The sequence below is a fragment of the Microcaecilia unicolor genome, chromosome 2 (assembly GCF_901765095.1).
Source record: "Microcaecilia unicolor chromosome 2, aMicUni1.1, whole genome shotgun sequence".
Taxonomy (NCBI): Eukaryota; Metazoa; Chordata; class Amphibia; order Gymnophiona; family Siphonopidae; genus Microcaecilia; species Microcaecilia unicolor.
In genome coordinates, this window is record NC_044032.1 from 327,544,757 (window position 1) to 327,562,833 (window position 18,077).

At 41.5% G+C, this 18,077-nt stretch overlaps 1 protein-coding gene across 1 annotated transcript in view; it reads right to left on the bottom strand.

Moving 5' to 3' along the window:
• DNAH6 (dynein axonemal heavy chain 6) overlaps positions 1-18,077 on the bottom strand; it is a 2,906,060-nt gene that overhangs the window by 2,417,646 nt on the left and 470,337 nt on the right. The window contains exon 17 of the mRNA XM_030192089.1: positions 17,234-17,485. Coding sequence (XP_030047949.1) covers positions 17,234-17,485 — 252 coding nt within the window. The remainder of the gene's footprint in view (positions 1-17,233; positions 17,486-18,077) is intronic.

The following is an 18,077-nucleotide window of genomic DNA, read 5'->3' on the forward strand; positions in this document are numbered from 1 at the left end:
AATAGATTCAGTAATAAGAAGGTGGTGGATATGTGGAAAGCCCTCCCACGGGAGGTGATGGAGATGAAAACAGTAATGGAATTCAAACGTGTGTGGGATAAACATAAAGGATTCCTGTTTAGAAGGAATGGATCCACGGAATTTTAGCGGAGACTAGGTGGCAATGCCGGTAATTGGGAAGCAAAACCTGTGCTAGGTAGACTTGTACGGTCTACGCCCTGATCGTGACTGAATAGATATGGATGGGCTAGAGTGTAAATTTTAAGGGGTTTCAATGTTAGCTTCAGAACTTAGTACAAGAACAGTGCTAGGCAGACTTCTACAGTCTGTGTCCTGAGAATGGCAAGGACAAATCAAACTTGTGTGATCAAATTTGCAGATGACACAAAACTATTTAAGGTTGTTAAAACAAGTGCAGACTGTGAAATATTGCAGGAACACCTTAGGAAATTAGAAGACTGGGCATCCAAATGGCAGACAAAATTTAATGTAGACAAATGCAAGGTGATGCACATTGGAAAGAAAAATCTGAATCATAGCTACCTGATGCTATGGTCCACCTTGGGGTTCAGCGCTCAAGAAAAAGATCTGGGTGTCATTGTAGATAATACGCTGAAATCTTCTGCTCAGTGTGTGGCGGCAGCCAAAAAAGCAAACAGGATGCTAGGAATTATTAGGAAAGGGATGGTTCGGTTCTGATCGCTGCATCTCAAAAAAGATGTAGCGGAATTAGAAAAGGTTCAAAGAATAGCGACCAAAATGATAAGGGGGATGGAACTCCTCTCATATGAGGAAAGGCTAAAGAGGTTAGGGCTCTTCAGCTTGGAAAAGAGACATATGAGGGGAGATAAGATTAAGGTCTGAAAAATCCTGAGTGGTGTACAATGAGTAGAAGTAAATCAATTTTTTTTACTCGTGCCAAAATTACAAAGACTAGGGGACACTCGAGGAAGTTACATGGAAATACTTTTAAAACAAATAGGAGGAAATGTTTTTCACTCAATGAATAGTTAAGCTCTGGAACTCTTTGCCAGAGGATGTGGTAACAGTGGTTAGCGTATCTGTGTTTAAAAAAGGTTTGGACAAATTCCTGGAGGAAAAGTCCGTAGTCTGCTATTGAGACAGACATGGGAAGCAACTGCTTGCTCTGGGATTTGTAGTATGGAGTGTTGCCATGATTTGGGTTTCTGCCAGCTACTTATGGCCTGGTTTAGTCCCTGTTTGGAAAAGAAGATACTAGGCTAGATGGACCATTGGTCTGACCCAGTATGGCTAGTCTAATGTTCTTGTTTTCTTATGGAGCCCATCCTTTCAAAACAGGCTCCCTATTTTCCAGAATGTTGCCCAGTTCCTAACAAATATTAATCCTTCATCCCTGCACCATCATCTAAATCATACATTGAGAGTGCAGAGCTCTGCTGCCTCTTGGGTCTTGCACATAGAACAGGAAGCATTTCTGAAAATGCTACCTTGGAGGATCTGGATTTCAGCTTTCTACCTAAGAGCCTAAATTTGGCTTCCAGAACCTCCCTCTCACATTTTGCTATTTATTTATTTTATTTATTAGGATTTATTTACCGCCATTTTGAAAGAATTCATTCAAGGCGGTGTACAGAAAGAATAAATCAAACATAAGCAATAGACAATTATAGCAGTAAAAATATTCAAATAACAATACAAAGAATGGTATAGTATACTACTTACAATATCAACGCAATATGTAATGAAACATTTTAATAATCAGTGTAAGGTATAAGCAAAGATCAAACATATAGATACGTATGAGAGTAAGAGGATTAGAAAATAAGGTGACTAATTTAAAGAAAGTTGCACATGAGGTCTGTAGGGGTATTTACCTGAGATCTCGCCTGAGATTGTTTTGGTTCATACAAAGCCTGACATCCTGTTACAACAAGATGGATTCTACAACCTCTGACCTGAACATATCTGTGTCAGCAAGATCCAGCTTTTCAGCTTCTGGAAAATCACTGGCAGGCATACCGCATCCAAGGACATTCTGTGTTGCAACTACCCCTTTTATCTCCCTGAGAAGCTGAGTGAGACCCATGGCTCCAGTAAACCTGGTTGGAGACAGATATGCAGACCTAAGGTATCAACTTCAGGGTCACGAACAAAGGATGCTTCATGCTCATGGAGTTAGTTGGACAGGATCATGATTGGTCCCGTGGTATCATCTGACCGAGAGGTACTAAGAAAGCAGGAACTAAAGAAAGTTAGTTGTTCGGAGACTATCAGACAGTTGGGACTGACAAGAAGGACCTAAGAAGACAAGCAAGGTTAGAAGGCTCGGAGGGAACAAGAGACTGTGTTGTTCTAACCTTCTGAACTACATATCTGGTGAAAATACAGATTGGCTCAGCTACATCAGCTCTGAAATACAGCACTGAATGACTGTGACACCTGCTTTCAGAAGATAGACCCTGAACTGAATCCGAGACTGAGTCTCGCTGTGGATATAGCTAGAGTCTAAGAAGAAATCAGCACCTACCTCATCGAGAGACTGCTTCGGAGACAGCGTGGTGAGATAACAGTGATTTACTTTCTATAGTCTGGGATTAGTGAGTGGCATTTGTCCGAGATAAAGATTGGATAGGTCATAACTCGTGGTCAGGGAATACGCTGCTAATCTTGTATTTTGCATAAGTGTGGGATAAGTTTTCATGATAACAAACAAATAAGGATTGTGTAATTACTTAGTATTTCAGTAAGAATCAATTGCATAGTCTTTATTTTGGTAGTAATCTAATTTTATTAGCAAGTTATATATTGTATTTTGCTAAGCCTTGCTGCTAATCTATTTTTATATCTATATATATTTTCTTTATCTATAATAAATAATATATATATCATTTGCGGCTTTGGTTTCATTCTCTCTAACTCAGCTAATTTTGGTTAGGTGCCAAAATAAGGTCCTGTTTCCCCTAGCACAAGTCCAGAATATTTGCTTTGGCAGAGTTCTGTAATCCAGGGCCGTGGCATAAATAATTCTGTTAGGAGTTGTTTTCTTATAAGACTTATTATACTACCTACAGGTCAGAGAGATGATTAAATGTTATCTCAGCTAGGGTAGGAGTGGATATAACATAGTAACATAGTAGATGACGGCAGAAAAAGACCTGCATGGTCCATCTAGTCTGCCCAAGACAAACTCATATGTGTATACCTTACCTTGAATTTGTACCTGTCCTTTTCAGGGCACAGACCATATAAGTCTGCCCAGCAGTATTTCCCGCCTCCCAACCACCAGTCCCGCCTCCCATCAGCGGCTCTGGTACAGACCGTATAAGTCTGCCCTCCCCTATCCTTGTCTCCCAACCACCACCCCCTCTTCCCCCCAACTGCTCCGCCACCCAATTTCAGCTAAGCTTCTAAGGATCCATTCCTTCTGCACAGGATTCCTCTATAAACATGTCCTGCTGCAGTATATGCAGCCTGTGTCACTCCTTTTGTGTGTGTGAGAGAGACTAAGAATTTAGTTACTTCCTCAAATGAAAGCTTGGTTGAAGAGCCAAGTTTTCACCTGCTTCCTGAACTAGAGATAGTCTTGTATTAAGCAGAGCCTTTCAGGGAGTGCATTCCAGAGTGTGGGGACTACTCTGGAGATGGCTCGTGTCCTTGGAGGTGTGTAGAGGGTCATCCTGTTCTTAAAGTTCTCGGGATCATTTCTTTTAAGGGCCTTGAAGATCAGGCATAGATTTTTAAATTTAGCTCTGTATTGTACTGGTAACCAATTAAGCTTTTGCAAAAATGGTGTGATGTAGTCACATCACTTGCAACCTTCTATGAGTCTTGCTGCAGCATTCTGAATCAATTTGTAGTCAGACCATTGAAGAGTGCGTTACAGTAATCCAGTCTTGATGTTACTATGGCACGCACAACTGAGATAAAATTTTCTTTCTCGATGTAAGGAGAGAGGCAGCATAGTTGTCGCAAATACTAGAAGCAGCTCTTGAAGGTTGCTTGGATTTGGGGAATCAGAGTAAGTGTTGGATCTAACTGTATTCCAAAGTTCCTAACGTGATTTGAGGGGGAGTTCGTACTTCCCTATGTCATTGGTACCCACATACACCAAGATAGCTGGCTCCTCCATATCTAGGTGATGCATAAGGTCCACCACCTTCACACCAGGTAGGCAAGTGACCAGGCAATCCTCACACCTACCGCCCACTGAGCTATCCATATGCCTAATGATCGAATCACCAACTGAAACAGCTGTCCTAACCCTTCCCTCCTGGGCAGAAGTTCCTTGGTGTGAGAGGATATTGCATCCCCTGGTGGGCAGGTCCTGGCTACAGGATTACTTCCTACTTCACCAGGGTGATGCTCTCCTTCTAGGAGACCTCCTTCCTTCAAGGCAGTACAGAGGTTGCTAGACCGGAGGTGGGATTTATCTACAATGTCCCTGTAGGCCTCCTCTATGTACTTCTCTGTTTCCTTCAGCCCCTCCAAGTCTGCTACTCTAGTCTCAAGAGAACAGACTGTTAGTCTGGTTGTGAGCCCTTGAGCCTAGGCCGAGGCCTAGTATAGGTGTTAAGCCAAGGCCAAGAGTGGACTGAGCAGGCACTACATACTACCCCAGCTACCAAGCCCTGTACACACACGCAGCAACCATCTTGCACCTCCAGAAAAGGGAAGATAGGCCGTAAGGCCCGCCTGATTGCCCTATCGGGAACCCATTTACTCAGAATTCAAGCATGCGGGCCTCACAGCCTAACCGGAACTGATTCATACGTAGGGAGGGGAGAAAGACTAAATGAGGGGTCCCCCAAGGAGGCTGGAGCACCAGCAACATCCTCGGTGCTGGCAATCAAGGAGAAAGGGTAGCATACACAGAAACACGTCAAGCAGTACCCCACCATACACAAGAAAGTGAGGGACTGCAAAATAAAGATACTGTAGACAGAGACCCTCAGCAGATAGGGAAGGGAAAAGTCTGCAAAATGGAGTGTGGAGCCTAACACACACCCAGCACAGAAAGGGACAGTGCTCTGTAATACAGGAGGTAGTTACAGCAAAGAAAGGACTGAAACAGTCACAAAGGAAAGACTGCAGTAAACAGACAACTACCAGAAGCAGAGAAACTCTGCAGGCAAAGGGTTAAACCAAGCTCAACACACACACAGCAACCAGAGGCAGGGAACACTGCAGACAACGGGTTAATCGGGAATACAATGAAGGAGCAAACAAACAACCCCCACGGAGAGAAACAAAGGGTCCTGAGTCTGCTACAAGGGCAGGACCTGCAAAGCAGAAAACAAACACAGCAAAAAGGGAACTCCGAAGGAAGGGGAAGCAAAACAAACAAACTAGAATGGGACGAGGAAGGAACTTACCACACAGCACCACAGCCGAACAGAGAGAATCCCAGGTGCAGTGTAGAGAGGTAATTAGACACACGCAGGCAGCAGCCGGTAGACAGAGACAGAGCAACAGAAACTGCAAGCAAGGAAAGGAGTATTTAAACTCCACTAAGCAAAGAGCTAATAGCTCAGACAAAGCAAAGGTAAGGCTTCAGCAGAAAAGGAATAACGCCAAAGTAGGGGTTGTAGGGAAAGGTAAGCTTAAGTAAATCAGACTGACATCAGCTCAGCCCCTGACAGCCAATCAGGAGCGATTCCAAGCATTCCCCTGCCTGACTAGCAGAATTCTAACAGAGTCATAACACAGACTCATTCTCTGAGAGCTAGGAGCTCTTTGCAACAAGCACAGACATATAACCTCTCACCAATTGGGAGATATTCATAGTTGTGACACTTGATGCAAAAGACTGCATAGCATCCCTCTAGCTGCTGTACTACAGTCTGCATCTTAGTATTATTGTGTTGTTGAAATGTCTTCAGGTATTATAGATATTAGATTAATATAAAGAACCTTATTATTATTTATTTATTTGTTACATTTGTATCCCACATTTTCAAACCTATTTGCAGGCTCAGTGTGGCTTACATAGTACCGGAAAGGCGTTTGCAGATTCCGGTGTGAACAAATACAATGTGATGTTGTGGTAAGATGAAGTTTATATGGCAGAGCCACAATAAGAATCGTTGAGCGGAGGAGTAGAGTTATGTTCATTACGTGCTTTAGTTTTCTTATGTAGCCGAGGTCAGGCTTTTAGGTTGGATCGGGAGGGTATGCCTTTGTAAACAGGGTGGTTTTTAGTATTTTCCGGAAGTTTAGGTGGTCGTACGCTATTTTCAAGGCTTTTGGTAGCGCGTTCCACAGTTACATTTGTATCCCACATTTTCCCACCTATTTGCAGGCTCAATGTGGCTTACAAAGTAATGTAATGGCATTCGCCAGTTCCGGTATGAACAAATAAAAGGTGTTACTGTGGTAGCATAAGTTCATGTATTGTAGATATATTAGGGAATTTAGGGAGGAAGAGGGAAGTTGGGGTGTGTCCATTACGATCTTTGGTTTTGTTGTGTTGCAGGTACTCAGGCTTTTATGTTGGGTCGGTGGGATATGCCTACCTGAACAGGTTTGTTTTTAGTTCTTTCCAGAAATTTAGGTGATCATACGTTGTTTTTACTATTTTTGGCAGAGCATTCCATAGTTGTGCGCTTAAATAGGAAAAGCTGGATGCATACGTTGATTTGTATTTGAGTCCTTTGCAGCTTAAGTAGTGGAGGGTATTCATTATGGTATATATATTTCCTGTGGTTACTATAAAGACAATGTTGCTCCAATCTGCTCTCCTCACAAGCCTGCTTTCTCCTTTGCTGCTTGGGTAGTGAAGATTTAGGTATGTTCATGTTGATCTTATTATGTTTCTGGTTGGCAGGTCTATGAGGTCTGTCATGTATCCAGGGCTTCACCATAGATAATTTTATGAACCAGGGTGCAGATTTTGAATGCAATACGTTCTTTGATTGGGAGCCAATGCAGTTTTTCTCGGAGGGGTTTTGCGCTTTCAAAACACGTTTTTCCAAATATAAGCCTGGCTGCTGTGTTTTGAGCGGTCTGAAGTTTCTTTATAATTTGTACTTTGCAACCCGCATAGATTCCATTGCAGTAGTCTGCATGGCTTAGTACCATTGATTGTATCAAGTTGCAGAATGTTTCCCTCGGGAAGAATAGTTTCACATGTTTAAGTTTCCACCTGGAGTGAAACATTTTCTTTATGGTGGATTTCACTTGATTCTCTAGTAAAAGGTTCCGGTCGATTGTTACTCCAAGAATTTTCAGGCTGTCTGCGATAGGCAGGGTGTTTATGTTTGTGGGTTTATATGTGTTGTATTGGGATGAGATGATGAGGCAATGCGTTTTTTCTGTGTTGAGTTTTAATTGGAATGCGTTTACCCATGAGTCCATGATGTTCAAAATGAGCTTGATTTCATTGGTGATTTCTGCCAGATCGTGTTTGTAAGGGATATATATTGTGACGTCATCAGCATATATGAATGGGTTACGGTCTTGAGTGGATAAGGACTTGGCTAGTGGGGTCATCATGAGGTTCAAAAGGATCGGTGATAGTGGTGATCCTTGCAGCACTCCGGAGTCTGGTTTCCAAGGTGATGATATGTTTTTGCTAGCTTTCACTTGATATGTTCTTGTGGTTAGGAAACCCTTGATCTATTTGAGTGTGTTTCCGCTGATTCCGAAGTGATCTAGGAGTCTTAGTAATATATTATGATTGACCATGTCGAATGCGCTGAACATGTCAAATTGTAGGAGAAGTATGCTTTTATCTATTGCTATTTCCTGCTTGAATTTAGTTAAGAGAGTAAGTAGTACTGTTTCGGTGCTGTGTAGGGGGCGGAATCCTGATTATGATTCGTGTAGTATTGTGCATTTATCTATGTAATCATTAAGTTGTTTGGTCACCAAGCCTTCCATTAATTTGACTACCAGTGGGATGGATGCTACTGGATGGTAGTTGGTAATGTCATTTGTTTTTTTCTTGGTGTCTTTTGGTATTGGGGTGAGTAGGATGTTGCCTTTTTCTTTAGGGAAGGTGCCTTGTTGAAGCATGAAGTTTAAGTGGAATGTGAGGTCTGTTATGAAGCGGTGGTGGGCAGATTTTATTAGGTAGATGGGCAGGTATCCAATTGACAGTGACTGTTGGAGTACCTTTTGATCGCCTGGGTAACTATATCGGCGGTGAGGAGAGCGAAATTTGACAGATTCGGTCCGCTGGGTATTCACCAGGGAATGGGTCCAGTTCACTGATGAAGTTTTGGATGTCCGTGTTGTCCTGAGGTATCGTTTTGCTTAGGTTTGCAATTTTTTCGTTGAAGTATTTAGCGAGGCTGTCTGCAGATGGGATGTCAGAGTTGGTAGTGGTGATCGGCATTATGTCTAGCAATTTGTTCAGGAAATGGTATAGCTTCTTCGTGTCTTTGTAATCCGGCCCTATTTTAGTTTTCTAGTATGACCTTTTGGTTTGTCTTACTGCGTATTTGTATTTCCTTTGTAATTGTTTCCATGCGTTGAGTGTATGTTCATCTTTTATTTTTTTCCATGCGCGTTCCAATTTCCTGGATTGTGTTTTTAATTTTTTCAGTTCTTCATTGAACCACGGTATCGAGTTGTGTCTGCATGAGGTTCTTGTTCGTAAGGGTGCTATTTCGTCTAATATGTGTTTCATCTTTTGTCCCATTCTGAAAGGTAATATATGGAGTCCGTTTATGTTGTCCAATCGTTATTATATATCTGTTTCCAGAATGTTTCCGCATCTATTTGGCCTCTCCTAAAACAAAAATAAGAGCAACCCCGTCAGTAATCCGAATATATATAACTATATCCATAACAAAAGAATGGATATAATTATATATATTTGGATTACTGACGGGGTTGCTCTTATTTTTGTTTTAGGATACTTTCTTTTTTATTTTTTTATTTTTATTTTTACTTTGCTTTCGTGTTTGGAAATCCGTCCCCTTTTTTCTAGATTCTGTCTTTGTTTGTTTATTTTATTTTACCTTATGATACTGGTCAACATATGTTTTGACATGGTTTAACGTTTTTAGATTTTATATTTTTTTGGTATTTTTCCTTTTTTTCTTTTTTAATTATTATTTTTCTTCATGTTTTTGATGTTCTTTTACAGAGATACCAATTTATGTGCTCCACTGTCAATCAGTATACAGTATGACTGTGCACTCACTGATCGGTATGTTCAATTTTCATGTGCTTGCTATGTTCGGTTATATTTCCGTGTTCTATATGTAATGCAACAATTTGTCCTTTATATAATTGTATTTGTATTAGTCTTTTTTTTTTTTTCATTTAGAATAGTTCCTTACATTTAGGAATGTCATATTTCTTTGAACTAGTCTATTATATTAATTTTTATAATTTTTTGTTTTGCTGCACGTTATATCATTTTATTTTATATTTTATAAAAACAAACATTATAATGGATTAATATAATTTATGCCATGGATGTATAGAGATTTTACTTTCTGAAGCATGTATTTATGGTTTCTTCTATTTTTGTCCATTTCATCGTTCAATATCTGTCTGATGTTGTAATAATAGAATTATTATTAGTATAGTTATATTATAATTTTCATTTTCTGAATTACACTTACTCTATTAATCTAATATATTGATTGGTTATTTTCTATATATGTTTTATACATGATTTGTCTGATTTTAATTTTTATTAATTTTTATGTATTAATTATTATATATATATGTTATTTTTTTAGACCCCTGAGGAAGGCTTTTGTAAAAGCTGAAACACAGCCCGTGTAGGGTCAGAATAAAGTTTGTGTTTTGGAGCATCTTATCCTGGCATTTTGTTTGATGTCTTGAAGTTGGTTTCTTTTCCACTTCCTTTGGTGCTTTTGATTGCATGAGCGGCCATTCAAGGTCACATAGATGAAGGAAGTCCTTGCATTCTTGTGCACTGGTAGAGTTTGGGTCTTCTAGGTGAAGGTTAATGTCTCCTAGTACTACTACTAAACACTTCTAGAGTGCTACTAGGGTTACGCAGCGCTGTACAGTTTAACAAAGAAGGACAGTCCCTGCTCAAAGGAGCTTACAATCTAAAGGACGAAATGTCAAGTTTGGGCAGTCTAGATTTCCTGAATAGAGGTATGGTGGTTAGGTGCCAAAGGCGACATTGAAGAGGTGGGCTTTGAGCAAGGATTTGAAGATGGGCAGGGAGGAAGCTTGGCGAATGGGCTCAGGGAGTTTATTCCAAGCATGGGGTGAGGCGAGGCAGAAAGGGCGGAGCCTGGAGTTGGCGTTGGTGGAGAAGGGTACTCAATGGAGGGATTTCTCTTGAGAGCGGAGGTTACGGGTAGGAACGTAGGGGGAGATGAGTGTAGAGAGGTAGGGAGGGGCTGCAGATCGAGTGCATTTATAGGTTAGTAGGAGAAGCTTGAACTGTATGCAGTACCTAATCGGAAGCCAGTGAAGTGACTTGAGGAGAGGGGTGATATGAGTATATCGGTCCAGGCGGAAGATAAGACGTGCAGCAGAGTTCTGAACAGACTGAAGGGGGGATAGATGGCTAAGTGGGAGGCCAGTGAGGAGTAGGTTGCAGTAGTCAAGGCGAGAGGTAATGAGAGAGTGGATGAGAGTTTAGGTGGTGTGCTCAGAGAGGAAAGGGCGAATTTTGCTAATGTTATAGAGGAAGAAGTGACAGGTCTTGGCTATCTGCTGGATATGCGCAGAGAAGGAGAGGGAGGAGACGAAGATGACTCCGAGGTTGCGGGCAGATGAGACGTGGAGGATGAGGGTGTTATCAACTGAGATAGAAAGTGGAGGGAGAGGAGAAGTGGGTTTGGGTGGGAAGACAATAAGCTCAGTCTTGGCCATGTTCAGTTTCAGGTAGCAGTTGGACATCCAGGCAGCAATGTCAGATAAGCAGGCCAATACTTTGGCCTGGGTTTCCGCAGTGATGTCTGGTGTGGAGAGATAAAGCTGGGTGTCGTCGGCATAAAGATGATATAAGAAACCATGAGATGAGATCAGGGAGTCCAGGGAAGAGGTGTAGATTGAAGAAAGGAGGGGTCCAAGGACGGATCCCTGAGGAACTCCAACAGAGAGCGGGATGGGGGTGGAGGAAGAGCCATGAGAATGTACTCTGAAGGTACGGTGGGAGAGATAAGAGGAGAACCAGGAGAGGACAGAGCCCTTGAACCCAAACGAGGACAGTGTGGCAAGAAGTAAATTGTGATTGACAGTATCAAAAGAACTGAAAGAACTCAAAACACAAGTCAGGAAACTAGAACGCGCATGGAACAAAAAGAAGGACGAACAAACACTAAATGCCTGGAAACTACTTCGGAGGAAATACAAATACACTATAAAACAGACCAAAAGACTACATAACAAAACGATAATTGGACCAAACTACAAAGACACACACAAACTCTTTTACCTTGTGAACAAATTGCTAGACACAACACCAGTCACAAACAACAGCAAAGGCATACCAAGTGTAGACGACCTCGCGGAATACTTCAAAGAGAAAATTATACAACTACGACTTAAAATACCCACCAGCCTCACTGAATACGCCACACTCCTCGACTGTCTAGATCCAGAAGACGGAATATACCCAGCAGACAGAACCTGGACCGAATTCGAACTACTATCAGAAGACCACATCTCTGAAACACTCAAAAGATTCACCAAATCCAACTGCAAACTTGACATATGCCCAAACAACCTCATGAAATCAGCCCCTCAACAATTCATAACAGACCTAACGAACTATGTAAACTCCATGCTACAAAACGGACTTTTCCCAAAAGAAAAAGGAAAAATTTTACTTACCCCAATACCCAAAGACGCAAAGAAAAATGCAAGTGAAATAACCAATTACAGACCAGTAGCATCCATACCACTAATAACTAAAATAACCGAAGGGATGGTAACAAAGCAACTTACAAACTACCTAGACAAGTTCTCAATACTGCATGATGCCCAATCAGGATTCCGATCGAATCACAGCACCGAAACAGTACTAATCACATTAATGACTAAATTTAAACAAATGATTGCAACCGGCAACAATACACTCCTCCTACAATTCGACATGTCAAGTGCCTTTGATATGGTTGACCACGGAATCCTACTACATATACTTGAATACTTTGGCATTGGAGGCAATATCCTAAACTGGTTCAAGGGGTTCCTAACCCTGCGCTCCTACCAGGTTACATCAAATTCAACTACGTCTGCAGCATGGACACCAGAATGTGGAGTACCGCAAGGATCACCCCTATCACCAACCATCTTCAACCTAATGATGATTCCCTTGGCAAAACTTTTATCAAGCCATAACCTCAACCCATATATATATGCCGATGATGTAACAATATATATCCCTTTCAAACAAGACATTAAAGAAATCTTCAACGAAATCAATCAAAGCTTACACATCATGAACACCTGGGCAGATGCATTTTGATTGAAACTGAATGCAGAAAAAACTCAATGCCTGATACTCACCTCCCAATACAACACGAATGAATTCACCGCTATAAACATGCCAAAACTAACTCTTCCTATTTCAGATACTCTAAAAATCCTTGGAGTAACTGTTGACCGCCACCTAACACTCGAAACTCACGCAAACAACACAACCAAAAAGATGTTCTACAGCATGTGGAAACTGAAAAGAATAAGACCATTCTTCCCAAGATCCGTCTTCCGCAGCCTAGTGCAATCACTTGTACTCAGCCATTTGGATTACTGCAACTCACTGTACGCAGGCTGTAAAGAACAAATACTGAGGAAACTTCAAACAGCCCAGAACACAGCTGCCAGACTCATCTTCGGGAAACCAAAATACGAAAGTGCGAAACCCTTACGAAAGATGTTACACTGGCTCCCACTCAAGGAACGAATTACTTTTAAAGTATGCACACTAGTTCATAAAATTATTCACGGTGAAGCCCCAGCCTACATGTCTGACCTAATAGACTTACCACCCAGAAATGCTAAAAGATCATCCCGAACTTTCCTTAACCTCCACTTCCCAAATTGCAAAGGCATAAAATACAAAGTGCTACATGCATCGACCTTCTCATATATGAGCACGCAATTCTGGAATAAACTACCACGCAACCTGAAGACAACTTACGAGCTGACCGACTTCCGCAAATCGTTGAAGACTTATCTCTTCGAAGAAACCTATCAAAAGGATTAAAACACATGAAGCCCACGTATACTGCTAATACTGCATCAATACACACTCATTTATACTCTTATCCCCCCAAATTCTAACACTCTCAAACCTTAACCTACAGGTAACAATGCAATAACCAAATGTTCTCTAGCTATTACACTGTAATCCTATCAGTATCCATTGTTCTTCCACTATTCCATTGTTCTGTTCCATTGTCCTATTCCCCTTGCGATACAAAGACTTTGTTTTCACTTTACTCCTCACAATGTAACCACAATCGAGTTGTAACAAAATGTACTTCCATCAATACAATGTATTGTAAGCCACACTGAACCCGCAAATAGGTGGGAAAATGTGGGATACAAATGCAATAAATAAATAAATAAAAGCGGCGGATAGGTCGAGGAGGATGAGGATGGAGTAGTGGCCTTTGGATTTGGAAAGGAACAGGTCATTGCAGACTTTAGATAGTGCCGTTTCTGTCGAGTGTAGGGGCGAAAGCTGGATTGAAGCGGATCGAGGATGGCATGTACATTGGAGTTGGATACGCAAGTATTTGAGATGAAATCCATGAAGTTTGACTGGCTTTCATTCCAGTTGCCTGGTGGTCTGTAGAACAGGACACAGTTTAGGTGGTCAAGCAAAGTTTCGTGTTGGATTCTAATCGAAGCTATTTCGAGTTGGGTTGCTATGGATTCGCCTGTGGTTTCGATGGTGAAATGGGATCGGTATATAAGCGTTATGCCTCCACCTCTCTTTTCCTTTCTGGTCCACTGAGTGATTTTATATCCTGGAGGGCATAGGTTTAGGATGATTGGGTCCTCTTGATTATGGATCCAGGTTGCAGTGATGAAGAGTAGATCAAGTTTTGCTGATATAATCCAGTCTGTTACTATTGTTGTTTTGTTTACTATGGATCTGGCATTAACGTAGCCTACTTGAATATTTTTGTGTGGATCTTCTGTGTTCGTGTTATGTAGATTTTTTTCAGTTGTCGTTTAATAGTTTGTGAGGGTTTGTTTGTGTGCTTCCTTCGTTTTGGTTGTTGTCGGTGTGGTGAGGTGTGGTATATCTGTTTAGTCTTTGGTAGTTATGCAGTATGGGTATCGTGTTAATTTCTGCAAGTGGGGTGGTGAGTGTTAGGTGGATTAGCGATAAGGAGTAGATTGCTAGGAGTACTTTGATGGTATTCATTGTGATTTCGGTTCATTTGGAGTTCAAGGCCTCCGACAACTCAATGGCCTCGTGTGCGGTGCAGTGCGGTGTACTTGCGCTGCTCTTCTCCTGCAGCCCCGATCTAGAGTCGGCCAGTCGACACTCTTCGTGGTATTCTGCAGGGCTAGGCGGCATCACGGATTGCAGGTTTGGACTTTGATGTCCTTGGTGAGGGGGAGTGTAGGTCCGACTCCTTACTGGTCCGGGTCGGACTTCTGTGGGGTTGGAGGCTTCTGCAGGTGTTGAGTTCAACTCAGACAGAGGAGGATCCTAGTACCTAGCCAGAGGAGGAGAAACAGGTGGTGGTAGCATAGGAGGACAGGAGAGGGCACCGTGGTTTCAGCAGGATGCTGGGTAGGGGACATAGTTAGGTGTTAGGAGAATTTGCCCCGGACACTGAGGCTCTGTAGTTCTGAGAGTTTTATTAGTGGTTGGCGGTAGGAGGCTGGGAGGGACAATATTATATGATATATTGTGTGCTTTATTTACTGTTTGCTTCTCAGAAAGTGATTAAATGTAATTAAAACTCTAATGAATTCTCCCCTCTTGTTATCCTAATTAGAATAATTGATTATAAGTTAAGACTATAAATGAAGAGATTTGCTAGGAGTGGGTGGGAATGGGGGAGGATGGGTGGGAATGAAGACTGAACTAGGTCCTGCTGTGCCTTCTAAAGTCTGTCTGTTTATGCTGTAGGCTGTGGTTCAAGTTTTAAAACTATGGGGGAAATGGTATGGAAGCTAGTTAATAAAGTTTGCTTTTTTTAAATTCCTCTTATGTGTGTCTCTAGCGTTAGCGCATGCTGAAAATGCTAGCACCTCTATAGCATGGCTTAGTAAACAAGGCCCTAACTGTCAATAAACCTACAATACCTCTTTAAACCCCAACCTTTAAATCACCAAAGCACAGAGTACAAAAAATGTTCACTTACCCAGAGAAATGTCTTCCTCAGAGCTTGTATATTTTTAAGTTCTGTTATATTTAAGGAGTAATTTTAATTTCTACATGTAAAGTTTGTTTTAAATGCAGAAATACATTTTTATAAAATTGCACAACTGCATATGTGTGTAAAAATATGTGCATGGAAAATCTGCACCTATTTTTATACAATCTGCACACAGGAATTCCCAGGTGCATCATTTGGATGGAAGAGAGTTGCAATGTATGCACATGTTATAAGTTATGTATATAACTCCAGAATAGGTATGATTGTGTGCATCACCATTTGCATGCAATTGGGGTTGGTTCTGGGAGCCTTTTTCATAAAGGCACCAAATTGCCTATGTTGACTTTATAAAATAAGCTTAGAATAGGTGCTATTCTTGACCCACTACAATCTGGTTTTCGCCCTCTCCACTCAACCGAAACTGTGATTACTAAAGTCTCCAATGACCTATTACTGGCTAAATCCAGAGGTCAATATTCCATACTCATTCTTCTTGATCTTTCCGCTGCTTTTGACACTGTCGATCACAGCATACTTCTCGATACCCTGTCCTCACTTGGATTCCAGGGCTCTGTCCTTTCCTGGTTCTCTTCCTACCTCTCCCTCCGCACCTTTAGTTTTCACTCTGGTGGATCCTCTTCCACTTCTATCCCTCTGCCTGTCGGCGTACCTCAGGGTTCTGTTCTTGGTCCCCTCCTCTTTTCTATCTACACTTGGTTCATTAATCTCATCCCATGGCTTTTCCTACCATCTCTATGCTGATGACTCCCAAATCTACCTTTCTACCTCTGATATCTCACCTTGCATCCAAACCAAAGTATCAGCGTGCTTGTCTGACATTGCTGTCTTGATGTCTCAACGCCACCTGAAATTAAATATGACCAAAACCGAGCTTCTCATTTTCCCCCCCAAACCCACCTCCCCGCTCCCCCCGTTTTCTATTTCTGTTGATGGCTCTCTCATTCTCCCTGTCTCCTCAGCTCGAAACCTTGGGGTTATCTTTGACTCTTCTCTCTCCTTCTCTGCTCATATCCAGCAGATCGCCAAGACCTGTCGTTTCTTTCTTTACAACATCCGTAAAATCCGCCCCTTTCTTTCTGAGCACTCTACCAAAACCCTCATCCACACCCTTGTCACCTCTCGTTTAGACTACTGCAATCTGCTTCTTGCTGGCCTCCCACTTAGTCACCTCTCCCCTCTCCAGTCGGTTCAAAACTCTGCTGCTCGTCTCGTCTTCCGCCAGGGTCACTTTACTCATACTACCCCTCTCCTCAAGACCCTTCACTGGCTCCCTATCCGTTTTCGCATCCTGTTCAAACTTCTTCTACTAACCTATAAATGTACTCACTCTGCTGCTCCCCAGTATCTCTCCACACTCGTCCTTCCCTACACCCCTTCCCGTGCACTCCGTTCCCTGGATAAATCCTTCTTATCTGTTCCCTTCTCCGCTACTACCAACTCCAGACTTCGCTCCTTCTGTCTTGCTGCGCCCTATGCCTGGAATAGACTTCCTGAGCCCCTATGTCTTGCCCCATCCTTAACCATCTTTAAATCTAGATTGAAAGCCCACCTCTTACAAATTTCTTTTGACTCGTAGCCACTTGTATCCACTCGCCTCCACCTACCCTCCTCTCCTCTTTCCTCTACACATTAATTAATTTGTTTGCTTTATTTTTTGTCTACTAGATTGTAAACTCTTTGAGCAGGGACTGTCTTTCTTCTATGTTTGTGCAGCACTGCGCACGCTTTGTAGCGCTATAGAAATGCTAAATAGTAGTAGTAGTACTTTTTAACTTTTTGCCTAGGATTCCTTTATAAAACCAAATCCTTATTGACCTGGAATGATCTGCTACATTTATTCAATGAAACTAAAGTTTGAAAGAATATAACATGTAAAAGTTAGCAAACTGAAATGAGTCCAAACATTAGAGAATGTGATTGAGAGTTGTAATACATACCTGAGCCTGGTTTTTTACATCTTTTAATTCTTTCTCAAGTTCTTCAATGTCTTTGTCTAAGAGTCGACAGAACTTAAGAATGCTTGCATCTCTTTCAGCAACTGATTTATCAATTGCATTTCGTACAGATGCAATGGATGGCTTAAGAGTGGCATGCAAAGCAAAATCTTCAGGAGGCGTAGGTACTTGGTACTGCTCTATAAGTTGATACATCTGTGACACTACATTACCTTCTTCTTCAAGACTTTCAATCTGAAAATATGATAATGAAAGGTGTCAAAATATGTTAATGTACTACAAAGTTTATAAGAAAGCATATTAAATACAATCATTGTAAAGGGAAATCTATAACTGAATGCCCACCTTTATGCACTCTGAGTCCTTGCACACATAAATTTACAGAATATTAGCACTTTCACAGGTAAGCGTACACTTATGAATTTAAGTGCTAGCAAAACAACTAAGTGATATTCTGTAATGGTGTGCATAAGTAGCATGCTATATAATTGCAATGGAGGTGGAGCATGGGCAGGACATATGCATGTCTCAGACCTACATGTACAACTTACAGAATACATGTTAAGGTTGTCCCTGCCACATTTATGCACCCACAGTTATACCATATCTATGTCTGGTGTAACAGCGGGCACATAAATGTAAGGCATAAATAAGCTTGTATTCTATAACAGAATCTGGGGGCCCAGATGCCACTATAGAATAGGCTCTCACCAGTTATACAATTGCTTCCTAAACATTCAATTTCACCATAATAGCCTTTAAAAAAATGTCCGCAGAAAGGAATCCACCAATTTTGGTTAATAAAAATCAGCAGATACTCACAATC